The sequence below is a fragment of the Gobio gobio genome (genome assembly GCF_949357685.1).
Source record: "Gobio gobio genome assembly, chromosome: 20".
Taxonomy (NCBI): Eukaryota; Metazoa; Chordata; class Actinopteri; order Cypriniformes; family Gobionidae; genus Gobio; species Gobio gobio.
In genome coordinates, this window is record NC_137113.1 from 22,727,034 (window position 1) to 22,749,050 (window position 22,017).

Genomic DNA, 22,017 nt, shown 5'->3' on the forward strand with positions numbered 1-22,017 from the left:
AAGGTCATTTATCAACCACATCCCAAACGTCTTTTCCAGGTAAAGTAGATTTGTCTGCCCTGATCATGGGTGTTGATAATGAGATTCTGGATTAACAGGCCCACTTGCCAGTCTCTAAAATATGGTGCTGTGTCAGTTGTCACAGAGAATACAGCACCTGAAATGACCAGTAATTGAATGCATATCAAATAACAGAATAATCACATGCTCATTTTTTCAGGTCCCTCCAAGCTACCATATGAAGTCACTCATAACTTTCTATACAAAAACACATGTTCATGTTATGATCAACTGTGGTATTTGCAACAATGGCTATTACTAGCGTACAATGTCTGTACGCTGACATCCGAGTTGTTTTCTTAGATAATGTCCTCAATCCTCAGTTGGACAGACAGGAAGCGGCTCTTTGGCCATACAACATGTTTAACCCTGACTTTGATTGGATCATGTGACTTGTAAATCCCACTTGACCCAACAAGTTCAAAGCCTTCACTCCCGGTTGTGCTCTTGTGAACTTATTTGGCAGTGCTCTTTTTTGTTTTGTTTTTGTAACTACTTTCAGTTTGTGCCATTGATACAAAAAATAAATGCAGTACATTGAAGTAAAACTGCAGTAAAACTGCAATATTGCAGTTTTTCATGTCCAAAATACAGCATTTTTCTATATGTAACAATTGCAGTATTCCTTAAAAAAAACTGCAGTATTGCATAAGAACAGTGATCGATATAAGATTTAGTTGTTGAGATTTAGGTGAAATTAAAATAATGTATTTTTTCTAGACCAATTGAAAATGTATTCTTGTCCATCTGAACCAAGGTTTTAAACAGAAATATGGCAAACTGAAGAATAAAAAGAAAAAAGATAATGGAAAGGTTGATATTCAGATATTCTACTACTCTATTCACACTCACTTGTGGAACAACAGTGCCCTCTGCTGGTCTTTCTAATGTTTTTTATGTACGAATATCTGAAGTTTTTTATTTGAGTACATACTATATGACTATATATTGCCAACAGTTTTGGGACGCCTGTCTTTACATGCACATGAACTTTAATGGCATCCTATTCTTAATCTGTAGGGTTTAATATGGAGTTGGGCCACCCTTTACAGCTATAACAGCTTCAACTCTTCTGGGAAAGCTTTCCACAAGGTTTAGGGGATTGTTTATGGGAATTTTTGACCATTCTTCTAGAAGCGCATATGTGAGGTCAGGTACTGATGTTGGAGGAGAAGGCCTGGCTCATAATCTCCGCTCTAATTCATCCCAAAGGTGTTCTATTGGGTTGAGGTCAGGACTAGGTCAGGGCCAGACAAGTTCCTCCACACCAAACTCGCTCATCCATGTCTTTATGGACCTTGCTTTGTGCACTGTTGCGCGGTCATGTTGGAACAGGAAGGGGCCATCCCAAAACTGTTCCCACAAAGTTGGGAGCATGAAATTGTCCAAAATGTCTTGGTATGCTGAAGCATTAAGAGCTCCTTTCACTGGAACTAAAGGGCCAAACCAAACCCCTGAAAAACAACCCCCACACCATAATCCTCCCTCCACCAAACTTTACACTTGGCACAATGCAGTCAGGCAAGTACTGTTCTCCTGACTAACCCAGACTCGTCCATTGGATTGCCAGACAGAGATAATCTGAAGGCCAAAAAAAGTTTGGAGGTCTGTAGCTATTGAATCTGCAGAAAGTTGGCGACTTCTGCACATTGTGCACCTCAGCATGCGCTGACCCTGCTCTTTGATTTTACGTGGCCTAAGTTGCTGTTGTCCCAATTGCTTCCAATTTGTTATAATACCACTAACAGTTGATGGTGGAATATTTAGTAGTGAGGAAATTTCACAAAGGGACGTATTGCACAGGTGGCAACCTATCACGGTACACTCTAAAAAAAAAGGCTCGTAATCATAGGGGAACCTTTTTTAGTGCTATATAGCACCAATTTTGGTGCTTCAGTGGTTCTTCAGCGGTTCTTCAGAGGTGCTATATAGCACCTTAGTCAAAGAACCGGTGAAGAACCTCTGAAGAACCGCTGAAGAACCTCTGAAGAACCGCTGAAGAACCACTGAAGCACCAAAATTGGTGCTATATAGCACTAAAAAAGGTTCCCCTATGGTTACGAGCCAAGAACCATTTTTGGTGCAATATAGAACCTTTTTTTTTTTAGAGTGTAGCACGCTTGAATTCACTGAGCTCCTGAGAGCGACCCATTCTTTCACAAATGTTTGTAGAAGCGTCTGCATGCCTAGGGGCTTGATTTTATACACCTGTGGCCATGGAAGTGATTGGAACACCTGCATTCAATGATTTGGAGGGGTATCCCAATACTTTTGGCAATATAGTGGATCTGGTACATTAAATGTATATGAGAACAAGAACACCAAATTAGAAGATCACCATAATAAAAGATTTAGTTAAACTATTTAAACAAACATGTCTTCTACTCAAGGGCTTTCAATTCTTAATTAGAATTAGTTCCAAATTACATTTGTAGCACATATTGCCTGTGGAAAACCACGGAGCACCTAAAGGAACATCCATGACATGGTGATGGAAAGATACAATATCTTTTTCGAGCAAATGGAAATTATCGGAATAACATTTTTCTTCCCATTTCATTCTTTTCCATCACCATGCCTTTTTAGGGGTATCCGTAGAAAAACTAGTGTAACTATTCATTTGAAATGAAAGCGATTTGAAATTGCGGATAAAGCACCAGACAAAATATTTGTTATCTACATAATACAGTGTTTATTTGCACCAATATTTATTTATATCACAAATATATCTTCAAAATGCAGACTAGCATCTGTCTTTATATAAACTGTACATGAAGGCAAGGCACTATACAATGCAGAATAGAAAGAGATTTTCTCTTATTCCACAATTTCATTCAATCCTGTCTGAAGAGACACACACTATATAGATTCATAAACACTCTCCCATGTACACCCGCATAGGGTTCTCAAGTTCAAGCATCTTGTCTGGAAGATTTATGAGCGCAGATATGAACGTACTTACATAAAGTGCTCTTCTGAGCTTTCTTACATTCAGATAATTATTTGATTAAAGGCATTTTTTATTTATTTATTGGGTCTTTATGTTAAGCTGGGCAGTGCATGAGGGCTGCCTTGTGCATGTTGGACGGTGAATGACCTCATGTGGACAGAGCAATTCAGAACAATAAAAATGGGAGGAAAACAAGCTGGAAGTACTCAAAACATTCAACAACAATAAAACAAAAAAATCTTGCTAATTCACTGATAAAAACAAATGAAGAAAATGGGAAAGAAATGTGCAACAACAGGCTGGTAAACCCTTGCCAATCTCAGTCTTTTCTTCTTCCTCCAGCTCCTTTTCACCTCCCTGTGTGGCTTGACACAGGTAGATCTTCACTTGCGATTGTCCTGTCTTGATCAAAAGGAATGAGAAGGTCTCCACTTGCATATTAAATCCCAATCAGCAGTTACAGTGCAGTCAGATTTCCTCGAGTTCCTCTAAAACAATCCTTTGGCTTTCTTCACATTCACTTGCTTCCATCCTGGCAGTGCCTCATATTCACTTCTTGTTATCTCCAATGCTTTCTGTAGAGAACATACACACATATATTTAGGGATAAGGATTTAATTAAAAAAACGCAGATGACATACAAGTGTTAAATCACACTGGATGAATAATCACACATACAAACACAACAGCTGTAGGATATTGGTTACTGCCATTCACCAATCCCAAAATGGAAACATCCATTATTAGAGTACAGTATTTAAAGTAGGAATGCACAATTTATTGACACCATATTTGTTATCATCTGATATTAAAATAAAGTATCAGTCAATGTTGGAAATCCAATTGTTCATGCTTGTTTCAAAATGAATATCACATTTTTATACTGTACATTATAATGTCGTGTTAGCCAAATTCACATGCAGCATTTAAAACGATTGATAGTATAGTTCAACCATTTATTGATTATTGGCCATAATTCTGGCTTATTCATTTTACTATTAGTATCAGCGCATGTGAAAGAAGATTTGTGTAAAGAAGTCTGTTATGCTCACCAAGGCTGCATTTATTTGTGAGGAATACACATACAAAATTAAAAGTAGTTATTAAGATTAATGTGGTTTGGAATTGTAAAAATTGCTTATATAATTGCATATATTAATTATTTATATATTTTTTCAAGCACATTTTACAATATATATATATATATATATATATATATATATATTTATATATTAATAACCATTTTTAATTTTATATAGTTAGTATATTTATATATTAAGTATATAGCATTGTTACTCAGTTTTCAGTGTCACATGATCCGTCAGAAATTATTCTAATATGATGATTTTGTGCTTAAAAAACATTTCTTATATTATCACAGTTGAAAACAGTTGTGCTACTGAATAGTTTTGTGGAAACAGTGATGCATTTTTTCAGGATTGTTTGATGAATTTAAAATAAATAAATAAAAAACACAGCATTTATTTGAAATAGAAATCATTTGTACGATTATACATGAATTTACTGTCACTTCAATTAATTAATTGAATGCATCCTTTCTGAATAAAAGTATTAATTTCTTTAAAAAAAAAAAATACCACAACTTTTGAACCATTGTGCATGTTATCCTGCATACAATATTTACCAGTTACACTATAAATCTTAATCAAAGTGAGACCTCTCAGTGAGCTGTCAGTGGTAAACGGTGACCAATACACTGCTAGATGTGATACACAAGCACATGGTGATGCAGTTCACACAGTGAGGATGCGGCATTAGTGGGGAAAAAACAGTGTTCCTCATGAAACAAAACTCACCTTTCCAGAAGCCCCTACACCCTGCCATGTGAAGGGAAAAATTAACCTCAGTCAGACGCAAGACTACACCAGCAAAAAGGGGAAAAGCAGAAAGATGCAGGAAGAGACAGGTTAAGAGAGACAGCTTAAAGACTACATAGTGGGAGCAGGAGGAGAAATTTGAAATAGATGAAGGGGAAAATGGCAAAATAAAGCTAGATAGAACTAAAAAGACAGAACTTATGAGCAAACACAGGCAGACAGATTTTACAGAACAGATACAGTTCAGTAATATCCGGGTCCATTGTCTGAAAACCGTACAATTCTTTGATGTGTCAAGAACGATAAAGTTAAGCTTAGAAAATAACTAATGGACCTTAAACACTACCGTAATACTCAAATGTGTGATAATGTGATTTTTCTCACCTCAAAGTCCTCATCTGATAGGTAGATCTCAAGACGTAAAGGGTCAACACCTTCTGGTAGGGGACGGGCTTGTATATCAGCCAACGGGTAAATGGTCTTGCAGAGTCTAGTCAAGACGTCTTCAACAAGAATGATCTGATTACATACTTCAGCCTCCTATAAATCACAGAAAACAACAAAGATGATGTTTACTGATGACAGAGTTGGTTCACCATGAGACCAGCACCTACAGTATCTTTAAAGGGTTAGTTCACATAAAATTGAAAATGAATTTACTCAGACAAATCCTAACCTAACCCTAAAAGATGAACAAAAGTCTTACGGGTTTAGAACGACATGAGAGTGTTATGTTCTAGACCCGTAAGACTTTCGTTCATCTTCAGAACACAAATTAAGATATTTTTTAATGAAATCTGAGAGATTTATGTCCCTCTATTGACAGTATATACTACTACCACTTTGTCACAGGAGTTCATAAAGAGACATTAAACTAATCCATATTAATTGAGCGGTTAAGTCCCAATTTTCTGAAAAGATGCTTTATATTAGGGATGCACCAATGCCAATGCTTTTATTTTTAGTACTTGCTTATACAGAGTACCAATACCTGTAATTTAATTAAAAAATTTTTAATATTGGGCAGAGAAACCAGAGGAATATGAATAAAATGAGTTTACTTAGCAAATAGATATCTCCTTCAGTTATTTTCATGCCTAATTAATACAGTATTATAGGAGCTACTGTAAGCTTCCACTGTTCATAGTATTGCTCAATCATATTTTATCTTTAATTTAATAGCACAGTGAATATTTAGAGCCAGGGCTTAAAAACGGAAAAAAATATCAATCGGTTCACTCCGAGCAGAATCGATATTTTAACGTTTCCGTTTTTGTGTTCCTCATTAAACATTACTGTTCTGAAAACGGTTTGATTTGAAAAAATAACGGTTAATAACGTTATTTTAATTTAATTTAGCCAAACAAACATGTATAAATAAAGACTTATTTTCACTCAATAATAATATAACGCATGATAATTAAACTTGAATATTTATTTCATAACATTTTTAAAACCACAACAGAAATACATGCATTAATTACAAAGCATAAACAGCGGGACAAATATTGACCTGTTTTAATGGAGCGGAAAGTGGCCCTCTATTTGCCTATTCTTTTCAGAAGAGTGATAACATTCTTTGTACATAACTTTTTTTTCAACACGACTTGTTTTAAAAATTGCATGAATAAAGAATAAATAAACTGGATAACCATTGCTCTTTTAATGCACGGTCAACTGCTAATTTCAAAGCAAACACTGCGCAACACGTCCTTGCATCACACAATCAAATTCAGCCAGCTAATAAGCTTGATCATTTAATGCAATATAACATACCATTTAATACGAAGCATCAACCGTCTATATAGAAAACATTGACCTGTATTGGCAATCTGAAAGACTATAGGAAAAAGGTTTGATAGATGCTAGTAACCTACTTGGATAGGCTTAAACGAAATACACAAACTAGCCTAAATCAGACTATTTGAGCTTAAAGTCCGTACTGCTTATTTAAACGTTCGAAAAGAATGTCCTCCAATACCTGCGCTTTCATTGTAGACCTCAGTGGGGAAATAAATGTACGTGAGGCATGAAAATGCGCGCTCTATACTGACTTGCGTACCGGTAGATTCATAGATGACTGGTGCGCGGGCATTTCACTCACGCTTGATCCGTCAACGTCACATGCTGTACTACTCTATTCATTATTGGTCACTGCCAAATTAAAATATTAAAGAGAAGGATAAAATAACGTTATTAACCGGTTAATGGTCATTTCAAATTAACGTTTCTGTTCAGAACGATTCAAATTGATTTTGATTTCGTTTTTGTTCCTCTTAAAATTTCGTTCGTTTCCGGTTTTCGTTTTCGTTCCTTGAACCGGTTCAGAGCCCTGTTTAGAGCTGCTTCAGCCAGGCTCAACCAGTCAAGAGCAGTGAGTGAATTTCTTTTGTTGTTGGATTAACATTGAAGACAAAGACAACAGTAGGTTTATCAGGCTGCTGTCACTTTAAGAGCTGCACGTATCCAACATACTGTTACACATGCGTTTTCTTTTCAACTGTTCAAGTTCACTTAAGACAAAACAGATTATGTTTCACAAGGATACTTGCCTAATCGGGCATTTTTACATAATTTTGTGTGAATTTGTCCGTTCACGCGCAAGACATTAAAGAAATTGATTTAATAGGCTATTCGCACGCTGTCTGAGAGGCAGCTTTTCTGGGTGCACACTTCGGATGTTTGCGCACAGAAAACGTCATGTGATTACTGTATCGCCTTCCTGTAATAATGTAAGGAATCACTCATACACAAGTCACGTGGCAGTTCATGTTTTTACTTGCACATTCGATTTAATTTTAATTCAAATGATGCAAATGCTCCACATTTTACTTTCTTTACTATTGCCATATCCGACCAAACTACAAACTTTCCAGCGATGTCTGTGAAAAAAGAATGTACGTTCGACAAGCTTGCGTGTCTGTGCCACTGCGCTCTCAATCCACCCCGCGTTTCGCTTATCAGCTCTCGCACACCGTAGCTAAATAGGCATAAATATTTAATTTGTTTAACATTCTATTAATTCGATACATTTACTTCATAGACATTCTTCACTGATATATCCATTCTGCTCTCTGTTGTCAGTGTTTTTTTGTCACAAGCACTGTACTGTACTCGCTGCATGGTATCGGAGCATTGCGAGTAGAGGAGCGCAGTATCGGGCCCAATACCGGTACTGGTATTGGTGCATCCCTTCTTCATATGATTTACAGATTTCATTTAGGCCTTTATTCAAATATAAACGTCCAGCAACGCAACACATACATCAGATACAGTAAACGGAAGCTCACACATGCTTGCTTGATGTGCGAGAACAAATGAGGTTCATTCTCATGTTACAAAGCATGTTTGAGCTTCCACAAGAACCAATGAGGTTTGTTGTCACGCGTCCGGCAGGTTCGGTTGAGCTTCTGTTCATGCTCGCTAATCAATGTTTATACGGGAATAAAATCTTGAATTAAAGAACAAAAGTCATATGGCTTTGGAAAGACATGAAGGTGGGTAAATGACAGAAATTTGACAGAATGATGACAGATGTTCTGTAGGTGTGTACTACTAACAGTGTAATAAAGTGCTTGTAGATATTGTGTTCTTTGAGCCCTATTATTATAACTCTGACAAGAAAAAAAACTCAGTATGTGCATTTAACTTTCTCTCTCACCTTCTCCGTGATCTCAGCGATGTCCTCTCTGTGTTCCCAGCTGGGAAACATGTTAGTGAAGGTTAGGGGCTCGAGCCCTGCGTGGATCAGGTATGATTTTGGAGTCTTCTTCTCATTTTTTTCTAAAAATACAAAAGCAGCGCCAATCTTGTTATTGCATTATTCTTTTATTGTTTTGTTGAACAACACTGGAATTAGAATTAAATTAAAATAAAATATTTTAATAAAATATATACAATAAAAAACAACAACAAAAAAATTAATTTTTATTTAAAAAAAATTACATTTAAATTGTTTTTCATATTTCGCCACGTTGGAATTATAAGGTTCTATCTGCATTCTGACTGGTTTTGAGATATTGAGCTTTAAAGTTTTTGCATTCCATTTGACTGTGTAGAAAGAACCTTTTTATTTTCTATATAAAAAGTAAAAAAAAAACTTAAAAACTTAAAAAACAACATCACATAATGTAAAGAAGTTGTCAGAATAAGAATATGTGAATAACTCAATTTTGACAAAAATGTCAGATAGAACCTTATAATTCCAAGGGGACGATTTTTCTTCTTTTATTAATTATTATTTTATTGTGAAATTAAATTAATTTTAGCCTTGATAAAGACTAAACAGGAAACTAGAGAGATCATGATGTAACAGAAGTAGCAACAGACAATTTCTTCCTTATTGAGACTTCCATCTGAGTGAAACCGATTACTGAAGAAAAAAAAAGAATCTAGAATGGGAACTTGGTTCTATACATTGTTTGCTGATTGAAACCTCCATTCAATAAGCAAACAATGGATAGAAGATAGAAGAGCTTGCAATTGTAAGAATGGGACAGGGCTTAAGCTGACTAAATGGATAGACAAGTCCAGCATCCGTCACCATTGGTTGTCATGAGAATGATATTACACAATATCACTCTTCTTTCTTTCCTAAAAAGACCATTAAAGACAAGCATGTCTATTTAAGTCACCTTTGCTATATTGGAGTACAGTTTCCATGGCACACTTCCTGTCTGAGTCCCATCGTATGCGAGCTGAGCCTGTGGACTCTATGTCCTGAGGCCACCAGCCCTGCCACAGGTAAACTTCATGGTGATTATCCACCAAAAACAGGGCTAAAAGACAGTCAAACACAAGAAGCGACATCATGATACTGCCACAACCATACCTCATGATTTTTCAATGAGTGCGAAGAATCAAATTTCCTTAATACATTATGCATGTAATGAGTGTAGGAAAGTCTAATTCAAATGTAACTGACACCCATCCAGGATACCTAACTGTTAACAAGCAAGTTACACACCAGACAGAACTCTTTACAGTGTTTAGCGAACATGAATGTGTCAAACACCTGGCTGAGTAGCTGTATACAAATCCTCCTGTAGGAAAGGCATCGAGTTGACCAAATTTGGTTCTCTGGATGGATATACAAACTCCACTGCCACAAACTCTCCTGAAGCACTGCTTAACTGGAACAGCCGAGGAGTGAAGTTGAACTTTCCTGGATCTGAGAAACAAGACAAAACACATAAATTCAGGTTATCTGCAGAGTTTTTAAATCAAATGCAAAACCTTAAGAGATCTTTTTTTAAGACCTGCAAAAATAAAATGTTTTTGTTTTGCTCTATCCTCTACGCTTCTGGATTTGTCAATACGCATGCGTCAAGGGTTCAAGGGTTACTCTTTCGTCGTAAATCAATGCGTACGGCAATCTGCCAGAAGTTAACTATTTTAGTCTATAAAGTTTTAAATATGGATATTTTGTCTTACACAAACGTGCCACTTTGCTTCAGAAGGCCTTTATTAACCCCCTGGAGCCGCGTGGAGCACTTTTATGATGGATAGATGCACTTTTATGGACTTCAAAAACGACCCATCAAGTCACTGCCATTATAACGCTTGGATTAGCCAGGACTTTTTTAATATAACTCTGATTTTATTCGTATGAAAGAAGAATGTCATATACACCTCGGATGACTTGAGGGTGAGTTAATCATGGGCAAATTTTCATTTCTGGGTGAACTAACCCTTTAAAAGGTAATATTCGAAAAAGCACGATAAAGACACTTTAAAGGTCCCATGGCATCAAAATTTTATTTTATGAGTTTTTTTTTTTACAATAATATGAGTTCCCCTAGCCTGTATATGGTCCATAAGTGGCTAGAAATTTTGATGGGTGTAAACTGAATTCTGACTGTCTTTCTCTGTCTTTGAGAAAATGACCGCTCAGAAGAGCTGATCTTGAATTTTCCTGTTATGACGCCATACCAGGAAAGGTTACCTCCCCTTCCTCTGCTTTGCCCGCCCAGAGCATTCAGAGAAAATGGATTCAGTTTATGTCAGCACAGGCTTTACAAACAGACTTTACGATATGGATTCGACAGCACCGCGACAAACAGTGAGTAACAGTGTTCATTAATCATTCAAGTTCACTCAGACTTTCTTTCTAGATCGTTTAATGATCGCCGTCTTGATGCCCTAAGCGCAATGCATCAGTGAATCAAGCCAGTGACTAAAACTATCGTTTCTGTTAGTAGTATGAAACAAATCCGTTTTTTAAGTGATTAAACTACAGAGAGCGATCAAAGAACACTCTTTTTTTATAATGTTCGGATCTGTCAATCACACGTCGCGAGTGTTTCTGCACACTTGCCCAAACTGCCATTATAATGAATGACGCTGTTATGCAGCACAGCGAATCTATTACTGTATTCATATCGACGTCGTGTTTGCTGTTAGTTGTGGTGAAAGCATTTTGTGAGAGAAAATGCATTGCAATGACGAGATCACTGCATTCACGCGATCAACAGACTGGCTGTCTACTCAATGCTCATCACGGCAGCTTTTCATGTGATAGGAATAGATCATAAAATAATGCTATAATCCACACTTTGACGATTCGTTCCTCTCGACGGCTGTGATGGTACATGTGTTACAAAGTTCATAGAATAAGGTGGAAAAAGACAGAGTCGACGTGACTGGGACTGTTTATTCAGAACTCTCAGATAGAAAAAAGCTCGCGCTAACAGCACAGCACTCTCAACAACTCAGTACAATAAAACTTCTTCCAGCTCTCCGTGGTTCACGAGTGCCTAGTCAGTCTCTCTATCTCTATCATGCATGCAGTGCGTGCAGTGCCTCGCTAAACCACACGCCCCACGCAACATAATCTAACATTCATTTCAAATGCAAAGATGTCAGCCAATCACAACAGTGGGCGTTTTCACTGAAGTCTCACAGCAGACACGCCCCTTGAAACATTCAGCCAGAGGGGTAATAACAGTATAGAAAAAATGCCTTTTATTTCTAAATTGACATTTTTTGATGTAAAAATCATACTAACAAAATAAGTACACCTCAGGAAACATTTTAATATAATAGAAAAATACCATGCCATGCGACCATTAAGATTTTGTAAGGACTCTCGGGAACCCTGTAAATAATTTCCACGTCATTATGAACACAAACGCACAGACACACGCTTCTTTACTCACCCTGCAGCATGCAGTCATACGCCTTACGATCTCTCCTTCCCAAGGCCTCCCAGAAGCCTTGTGGTTCAGCTCCCTCATCACACTCATGGATGGACACTTTACTGCTGCTGTGAAGCCCCGCCTCCAGAGGACACCTGGAAACCAGAAAGTCTGTCAGGGGTCAGCAACCTTTTATATTAAGTGCCGTTAGTTTGTTTGTATGAGTTGACTCACTGCTCTTTGATTTTGTTTGCAGCGGTACAGCCCACATCACGTGTGTGTGTCTGTGCCTTGCAGCCGTGCCACAGGTACATGCTGGCTTTAGGGATGTTTAAGAGGATCAAAGAGGTGCGAGACCGTAGGCTGCTGCAGTGGCACACCGCCTCCAGCAGATGGCCCTCTATGGGTTTCTCTCCTCTCACACAGTATAAGCGCCAGTCATCTGCACATGAAGGAAAATGGGTCAAGTCCATAAAAGTGGTCCTCACTGCAGAGTCAAATGGGTGGAGCTTGACATAGTCCAGCTCCACCTCTGTGAATCTAAGGGGAGGGGCTTAACATAATTAGGTTTAGGGATAGGGTGTGGTTGGACCTTCTAGCCCCATCGATCAGGTCTAAATTACATACATTATAATATATTAGCATTATAAATCATTAGTATAACAATACAAAATGGTTGTAGTGAGGAAGAAGGGGTGGTTAGCAATACAAGCTAAAACCACAACTGCTCCATCTGTTGGTAGTGAGCAGTCTCTCAGTCCGTATGTTCAAAATATGATTTTCATGATGTATTTGTCTTTTGATTTAACCAATCTAAAAAGGTTATGGAAAAATTATGCAAACAAAAGAAATGTGGTAAAGTTAGCAAAAGAGATTACTTTGTGTATTTTCTTCCTCCTCTTCTCTCTTTCCAGCATGAACAATCATTCCTCCATTGAAGCACTGTAGGAAACAAGGAGGCTCCTTTCCCTGCTGTACTTGGACCTGCAAAACACACAATGTTAAACAGACTATATATTGTTTTTATGCTAATATTTTAGCATTTTACATTACATTTAAACTGATCAATAAAAGAACAGTACCGTTCACAAGGTTTGAGGTCATTGAGATTTTTTTTTGTTTTAGGAAATTTATACTTTCATTCATCAAGGATACATAGATCAAAAGTGACAGTAACAACATATATAATGCTACATTTTAACAACATTTATACATATTTATAATGTTGTCCATTTAAAAAAATGCTATTCTTTTGAGCTTTGCATTCAAAGAATCCTAAAAAAAAAAGGTATCACAGTCTCCACAACAATATTAAGAAGCACAGCTGCTTTTAACATTGATAATAATAAGAAATGTTTGCATCAAATCAGCATATTTTAGAATGATTTCTGAAGGATTATGTGACACTGAAGACTGGAGTAATGATACTGAAAAAATAAGCTTTGCTATCACAGGAATAATTTACATTTTTAAATATATTAAAATAGAAAAAAAAAATTAAATTGTAATAAAATTTCACAATAAGACGGTTTTACTGTATTTTAACAAATAAGTTCTGCGTGTGATCAAATTAAAGAACACAGAGACGCAGCCGGATCATTTTTGGTAATGACCAATGCAATGACCAATTATCATAATGACCAATGCAACCTACCAGTTAGCACTTGGTTTAAGATGTGCTTTTTTGGGGGCTGTAAATAATGGCGCAAACACCAGTAAATTGATGAGCACAAACCTTAGTAAATCACCTTGCATTATTCATTTAAACACTCTCCTCTCATAAATTTTGAGCCTGAAAGGGAAATTCCTACAAATGAATATGCAATAAGGTCAGCTGCAAAAATAACTGTCCATGCATTTTCAGGGCTAATTTATCACTGCGTATCTTATAGTAAATCCAGACAGTAGTTTTTTTTCACTGGCGCAAGCCGTTGGCTGGCCCTTGATGAGCATAAGAGACTACTTATAGTAAGTACCTGAGCACCTCTCTCCTCATCCAGCTCTACAGTCATCAGTGCTGATGTTCCCTTCTCATTCACTGTGGAGTTACGACCCTGCCAGAAGAAATAACAACATTTCTCCTTCCCTGGACCGATGATCCGTTCCGAATGCAGCCTTTTGCCAACTGCACAAAAAAAAAGAAAAAAAAAAAAAAAAAAGAGCAGACTTTTGAATCATGAGCAAACAAACAGCCCAGCAACAACATGTTCAGACACACTGTATCTTATGGTTTTACACAGTGATCATGTGAGAGTTGCTGGTTTATGGCAGTTTATAGATGATTGTATGGTGGGACAGAATCATACCATGGAAATGCAGTTTATTTTATAATGAGCATAAAATATTAAAAAGGTGGAAAGAAAGTGTCTAGGGGAATGACGTGCAACAGACAGTCCTCTCTTCTATACACCAGTGTTATATTTAATATATTATTTATTGAAATGTTTAATTAACTTATTTGTACAATTCATTTTAATTTTAGCTTAAGTTTGAGTAATTGTGTTGTTAGTTTTTATGTATTTCCATTTACTTTAATTTATTTTAATTTCAGTTTTAGCAAATTTGGTAAATTTATTTATTTCTACGTTTTTTTTGTCTGTTTTTTTTTTTTAAACCTAAAACTCTCTTTAGATTTATTTAAAACAACACTTCTATGCACACCTTCAACATGCAATCTCACCTGCTGTGCTGATCATGTACTTCCATTTGACCACGTATGTGTCCCCTTCATGGAACTGACCAATGCTCTGTTTAGGTAATCGACTAGAACAAGCAAGAGAGACAGTGTTTGTACATAAAAATCCCTTCATTTAATAGTTTTACCATATAAATGATTCATCCTACCTGTAGTCAAACTCTAGAATGTGCCAGACGTCAACAGACAGTGTGCTGATCTCAAAATTACGCAGCTCATCACCTTCCACCAGTCCATAACCTCGTCCGACATTGACTCCATCCAGAACGGTCTTGACTGGTGTCCATACTGTTGACAACATCAGTGACGCATCATAGGGCCGACATTCTCCGCTCCGAAGCTCCTGAAGAAATCAACCAACCAATTGCGTTTCAAGATTTACAACATTTTTAAATACAATCAGGAGTATCTAATGTATTAATACTTGCTTTTTTAGAAAAGCGAGGTAGATATACAACTTATTCTGTGCAAATGTACCTTGTTTTCAACAACATTCGAGTCCCCATTCTTCTTAGAGGATTTCTTGGAGTCACACCAGTCCAAAAACTTCTCTTTAAAAAGAGTAGTCTCATTGTGCTGAGTCAACCTGCCAAACACAGCCCAGTCTGGTCGTCCCTGGCCTTTCCTATTAATAACAGGTTCAGCAAAGACACCACTTATTTTAATTTCATATAGATTTCATTAAAAGCAAGGATATAACTTTGTGAGAACAGAACAAATCCATGAGACATGAACACAGCACTCATTTATTTTAGGAGTGACGCATCAGGCCTCTGACATTCTGCTGGCAACACTGAAATACTAAGCTGTTGTTTTGAAAGGTGTAGTAAGTTAAGCAACAATAACACAACTCTGACCTGAAAGGCCTCTGTGAATAAACTTTAAAAGGACACAAGTGTCAAAACTTGATCTATGCTAGAACAATACATATTAGCAGAGCATCAGCACATACTGTTTTGTACCTGGGTATAAGCGCGTTGCACTCTCCAGGGTCCAGAGGATTAATATCACAGTTGCTGTAGTCAAAGGTGCCATTCCACAAGTGCTTTGCCAGCTGGAAAGCCACTTTTCTTTGTGCCAGCGTCACCTCCTTACCATGCCATACATAGACCTCGCTACCAAAATCAAACACCAGCACCTAGATGTCAAACAAGAATAAAACGTTGGTTCACAATTAAATTAGACTTTCTCTTACTTTAGTTTATATTATATAGTATAGCATTTATCAGAGATGCATAATATATTGCAGACCATATTTGTATGTAATGCAATGTAATTTTTAGATATTGGTCTGAGAAGATCAGGGTTATTTTATTTTTAGAAAATAAAAAATATATATATATTTTTTAAATGATATTCTAAAGCAAGTTATCTATCTTTCCTACTTCAAGAATGCAAAATTGTTGAATGTATCTTGATTAAGGGTGTGTTCACACTTGTAGTTTGGTTAGCATGGTTTGTGTGGTCCGGAAAAAAAACATTAAGGGTGCGTTCACAATTGTACTACGGTAGAGTACAAAAAAAAAATAGTCCTGGTCCACTTAGCATTTACAGTGGCATTTTAACACCGAACCTAAAGATACTGAACCTAAAGGCACAGGCTTTTATTATGTATATTTGGCGACGACACTTAACATGCCTAACATGCAAAACAATGCTGTGTGCTGGGCTAAACGCACTTGTTGTATGTGCGTAGCCCTCACATGATGGTATTTAGACCAGCTGAAAACTTGTGAAGAGCTTATAAAATGTGTAAAAGTAAAAACTGCAGCAGGAACCCCACTAACAGAGCAATCGCAACAGGGTTCGTTTTAATCAACCCAACAACTGTGAACAATCAATCAATCAATATGCATGTATGATTTTCAAGTACTTCTTTAGAGTTAAGCATGGAGCAGCGAGGGACTCGACCCCAGTAGTCATCTTCAGGAACAAGTTTATCATCCAGGAGCCTATAGATGCAGTTGGTTTCTACGACGGCATTCTCATAGAACTCATCTTGCTCTGGAGTGCCAGCGGCTGTAGGGTACAGTACAGATGGCCATATTAAGAAGGACTGCAGTAAGGTCATTAAACTGCAGCATTCCCTATTATTATGCTTGTGTACAAAAATAAAATTGTTCAAAGTCAAATGCTGAGAACTAAGGGAAGGAATTGCATATTATCTCACCTTGATAACTGGCTTGGCCGCCAAGAATCTTCCAAAACTCTTTGGCAGCATAAGTGTGAGTGTTGGCACCTTCCTCGATGGTCTGCACATACGAGGCTCTGCATCCCAGGTCATGCTTGGTCTGAATGAATGTGGCCAACTCTGCAGCCTGCACGATTAAAGATACAAACATTTCATTTTCATTTTCACCACAAATGCAGATTAATATACTATACTATATTTAATATAATATAATATATCTTTAAATCACATGTACAAAAATCCTTACATGCTCATTAAATTTATCCATTAAAAAAATTCTATACATTTAAGACAATGAGCATCACATGGTGGTAAGATGTAGGTCAAACTCAAGAGTTCAATGGCCTGCAGTCTGGTTTGAACAAAGAAAGGTGTGTGTGAGAGAGCACCTCCTGCTTCCTGTACAAAACATTTCCTTTGTGGTTAATTCTGATTACTTCCTGCATGTGGAGGACTCACCGATATATTAATAGAACTGAAAGGATATGACATGTTTAACTGTTACAAAATCCAACTGAGAACCAGAAAAACAATTTTGATATAGGTGGCTAACAGCCAATGTTACTTTAGTATTATTTATATACTATTCTAATATTTATTAATAGTTTGAATTAACCTTTATTTTTATATTAGGAGTGTCTATTTACACCAAGTGCAAATAGAGCGCCTGCCTTGTTGGCAAGCACCATTTACACTAGCTCCACCCAACAATGCCTGGTTGGGCCAGACAAGATTAAAAAAGACGTGCATGTTCTAATGTCTACAGTGGTGTAGTCAGTAGAGCGTAAGGCTCATGGAACTTGTTTTTGATGCGATCAACCCGGGTTCGAATCTGCCTTTTGCCAAGCTCGCTCTTCTCCCTTTTCCCATCAGATATCGGAAAGGCATTTACTTTCAATAAAAATGAAGAAAATGTTCTAAAAGTGGAAGTAAAGTACATAAACGAAATGTTTAATAATAATAAAGTATTTATTGGGTAGGGTTAAGGGGAGGTGTATGGAGGGCTTTTATTGTCCCATTTAGGCGGCATGATGGCATCCATTAAATAATAATGTTATTATTGCATCCTGTTAATGAACAACAATACTGAGGTGCAAATAGTAGTATAAATGGCATCTAATTACTATTTACACACATTGGAAAGAACTGCTACTTTTTCTAGGGGTGTAAATCGGATGGTTCATCACGATTCTATATGATATCGATTCTCATAGCCGGCGATACAATATTTTTCCGATACTTCCAATTTCTGCGATACGATTATGATACGATTCAATTTAGGGGTATATCAATCAATATTTCGATATTATGATATTATGTGCCTATTTTACACAACAATTTACATTTTTATTAAAGCTGTAGTCTACGATGTTGAAAATCAGTCGAGAAAGCCTGAATTTTAAAAAAACTCATCCCGCCCCTCCACACGCACACCCCTCCCCTCTGTGCTACCTGATCCCTCCCACCGGGAAACGACCTGAACAACGTCACTCAGTCAAGCAGGAGTAAACATCGGAACAGAGATGTTGATAGCTCAAAGGCACACGTTTGAGTTCACGCCCACGCAAGATTACCAACACATGCAATGTTCTATCGGCTCGAACAGAAAACCGCTAACGTTAGGCCTATTGAAATAGTCAAGCACTTCAAGAAATATAATTACTTTGACCCGTGATAGGCGATGCTAAACGGCTAACATTCCAATGCCGACCGGCAGCATGATCATGTTGTCATGCTGATAAAAAGCTATTTATGTAATACACCACACCATAAAAGTATAAATAAATGTTTACCTGCTCAACAAATAATCAGCGTCGGTTTTAAGTCCAAAGGTTTCTCTGAAGCTTCCTCCAACGGGCAACGGTGGACCCTATATTGATTCGGCTTTGAGTCCGGCGTTCTTCACATTAATTTTAAATATCTGCTCTTTCCTCAATTGACTTTCTCTTTATTCCAACCTTGACTGCTGGGGCGAGCAGGGGCCGCTTGCCGCTGTCTGTTTGTTGGTTTTTCTCCATTGCTGAGTTGACGCTGCCTACTTGCCAGCAAAATTTCATGTCGCAGGAGGGGGCGGGGTGGGGTGCGGTCGGGGGAAAACGCGAGTGGAGCAGGGATTGGATGAGAGCAGTTAACCAATGTAAGCTGTCCGGCCGGACAGCTTACATTGGTCAATTTCTCTGCGGGTGTACACCCAATAGAGTGAATGGATTTTTTTCATTCTTTTTTCTCTTCATATTGTTAGGATTGTACTGTAGAACCATAACCAGCATCTAAACGAGATTATTAATAATGAACAATCTTTGAAATCGTAGACCATAGCTTTAACTAACAACTGCAACCATAATATATAACATTTATTTCAAAATTTCAACAGAAATGACAACAGTCAAGAAAGTATTTTAGGCTTCTGTGCTAAAATGTGTCAAAAAACTTGAAGCAACACAGGGTCACAGCGTGCAGCGTTCCTATGCAGCAGTTTATTGAACATTTTCTTTTAACAGTTTTAAATTTCAGTGTGAAGAACGATTCATAGCACTCTATTGTCCTTATATGCAAAACTATAGATATGTATCTACTGAAGCACAAAAATAAGTAAAAGAAGACTCAATTCCTATTAGGCCAAGTGGCCTATTTGTGCGCTGTTTTAGATAAGTGCACGCTGCTTTTTGCAAGGCTTTAAACATGAGCAAATGATAAACCTTCGTGAAGATTCAGCACTGGCCTGATCGGGACAATACATCTTTCACAAGCTCTGAAAGGTAATTTGAATAATACATAGACTGACATTGTGTGAAAATGTGGAGAGTGTTAAAACAAATGTGCCTCTTAAATATATAAATAGCCTACAGGTATCGATTTTTTTTACGCGTTGCATCGATGCATCGTATTAGATCAATGTATCAATCTATGTCTATGTATTGTTACACCCCTAACTTTTACATGGTGTAAATAGAATATATCACTAGATTTTAACTTAGTGTAAATAGCAGCTATCGCTAAGAAAATATGCCATTTTCACTTATTGTAAATAGAATCTAGTTGCTAATAACACAGTGTAAATTGCATCTATTACTGCGTGTTATATTTTTCATTTCCATTTTAATTTTGTTGCGAGCTTTTGTCATTTCTATTTGTTTTTTTATAGTTTTATTTAGCTTAATTTTTTTTTGTTGTTGTGATTTTAGCACTTCAACTTATTTTCAGTTAGTTATTTATAAAGTCTATTATTTTTCTAATATTCAAAATGTTTTCTAATATTTATATATATTTTAAGCAATTTAAATGAATGTGAAATTATTTAAAATAGTTAATTAATAGTTATTTAATAATTTGCTTTAATTCATAATTTAATAATTTGTTTTAGTTAACAATAGCAACACTGCTAACAGCGATTAAGTAATATTAAAGTGATAGTGTGATGTGCGTTTGTTGGTACATGCAGCGGGACACACTCACTTTGGCCTTCTCGATAACATTTGCAAATTCTCCAATCCAGATGAAACAATGATGGGGTGTGATCAAGAGGAAGCAGTCACCACTGTTCAAGGAGGAAGCTCTGGGCTCAACCAGTCTGGTCTGAACATGCCGACGACCTAATTAAAATGCATAGAGAAATCGGGACAATAACAATGTGAGTCACATGCTAAACCCCCTGACACAAAGTGATTTGCTTTGAATGTACAGCATTATCTATATTATATTGTAATGTAGGGCTGCAGGATTTGGGGAAAATATCTGATTGTGATTATTCTGGTTAAAATTGCAATTTAAAATGCGATTATTTTTTTTATTTTTTTTACAAATGAAAAGTGTGTTTATAACATTTGTGTTTATATATGAATATGGTTAATAATAATTATGACTATTATTATTGCTAAAAACATTTTCATTATTAAAAATTAAAAAAATAGCATTTAAGAATAAATATAACAGTATAATAATAATAATTATAATAAGTATATTTTACAGAAAACTTATTTTACACAAAAAATTATGGGATACCTGTTAGTATGCAGATAGCCTATGACTAAAAATCATTAGAAAGGTCTAAGGATTTATTGTAAAAAAATATATTATTATAATAAAAATCTGTGCTTTTTATCTGTGATATCAATTTCTAAAAGTCCGTCTTTCATATGAAATATGAGCCTCTAATGTATATTGAAGAAAAAAGTATGGATTGTCATATCAATTTATTTAGTAGTATTATTTTTTAATACGTTTAATTCATACTGGAAGCCAGAGGGCGCCCTCGAGCAGAAAATCCACGTACGCCTCAGAGAAGTAATCGTTTTCAGGAAATCCCTAATGTGAAGCTCACGCTGTTGGCTGAATAAAACGATAGAAAAGCTTTGACTGATTAAACATGAAGATAATTCTATAGCGACAAGATATGGATTTTTTGATTTCTTTAAGCCTTTTCGGGTATTTTCGTAATAATAATAATAAAGTATGCAGTGCTGATTGACATTCTGTGATAAGAAGCCACATCAGCTTGACTGACTATATGAAGTAAGTTAAAACATGTTATTAAACGTATTTTGTTGGACAACAGGTTTATGAACACTTTACATTACTAGTTTGTGAAGATGTTTGGCGTGTGTTGCTTTTTCAAACGCACGTTATAAGCGACTCAAACTCGCAGTGCTTTCAGACGGAGCAGCGTTTACTGCTGATCACAGAGCACCTCTTCACTGACACACTGGGTATTTATTTATTTCATTAAAATCGCAGCCTTTGCGCTTTCATTATCGCACATAAGCCAAATCGCGATTACGGTTCGATTTCGATTAATCGTGTAGCCCTATTGTAATGTTACAAAATGTGATCTGAAAATCACGTTCTGGTACGTTCGGGTAAGCAGAATATTACTACAGTTGGATGCTGTTGTTCTTAGACTGCTCACATGTTGTTCTCTCCATTAAGCCTATCTGGTTTATTTCTCTCTGTTTTGATTAAGGGAAGTGCAGAATGTTGTTTTGGGAACATGCAGGTGGGGTTAGATTGAGAGAGATGCCTTATGAGGAATTGGTATCCACAGCCATTCTACATCCTACAACAGCCGCATCTCATGCGACACGAGGACAGAGGTTCTCCCTATTCATTTTAAGTAAACAACACCATTCATGGCTGTCTCACTGACAAAT

General features: G+C 36.7%; 1 protein-coding gene across 37 annotated transcripts in view; it reads right to left on the reverse strand.

The window, feature by feature from the left end:
* Positions 1 to 2,730: 2,730 nt before the first annotated feature.
* svila (supervillin a) overlaps positions 2,731 to 22,017 on the reverse strand; it is a 95,404-nt gene continuing 76,117 nt past the window's right edge. For 26 of the 37 annotated variants that reach the window (XM_079845828.1, XM_079845827.1, XM_079845825.1 and 23 more), the window contains 17 exons: positions 20,327 to 20,463; positions 16,850 to 16,997; positions 16,553 to 16,698; positions 15,642 to 15,817; positions 15,157 to 15,304; positions 14,829 to 15,022; positions 14,665 to 14,747; positions 13,961 to 14,109; positions 12,863 to 12,968; positions 12,219 to 12,426; positions 12,006 to 12,139; positions 9,863 to 10,018; positions 9,483 to 9,626; positions 8,510 to 8,631; positions 5,233 to 5,388; positions 4,828 to 4,848; positions 2,735 to 3,585 (listed from right to left, as the gene is read on the reverse strand). In XM_079845828.1, coding sequence (XP_079701954.1) covers positions 3,499 to 3,585; positions 4,828 to 4,848; positions 5,233 to 5,388; positions 8,510 to 8,631; positions 9,483 to 9,626; positions 9,863 to 10,018; positions 12,006 to 12,139; positions 12,219 to 12,426; positions 12,863 to 12,968; positions 13,961 to 14,109; positions 14,665 to 14,747; positions 14,829 to 15,022; positions 15,157 to 15,304; positions 15,642 to 15,817; positions 16,553 to 16,698; positions 16,850 to 16,997; positions 20,327 to 20,463 — 2,315 coding nt within the window. In that variant the 3' untranslated portion in view covers positions 2,735 to 3,498. Of the gene's footprint in view, positions 3,586 to 4,827; positions 4,891 to 5,232; positions 5,389 to 8,509; positions 8,632 to 9,482; positions 9,627 to 9,862; positions 10,019 to 12,005; positions 12,140 to 12,218; positions 12,427 to 12,862; positions 12,969 to 13,960; positions 14,110 to 14,664; positions 14,748 to 14,828; positions 15,023 to 15,156; positions 15,305 to 15,641; positions 15,818 to 16,552; positions 16,699 to 16,849; positions 16,998 to 20,326; positions 20,464 to 22,017 lie in introns of all 37 variants that reach the window. The other 11 variants (XM_079845829.1, XM_079845826.1, XM_079845810.1 and 8 more) reach the window with 2 other exon arrangements.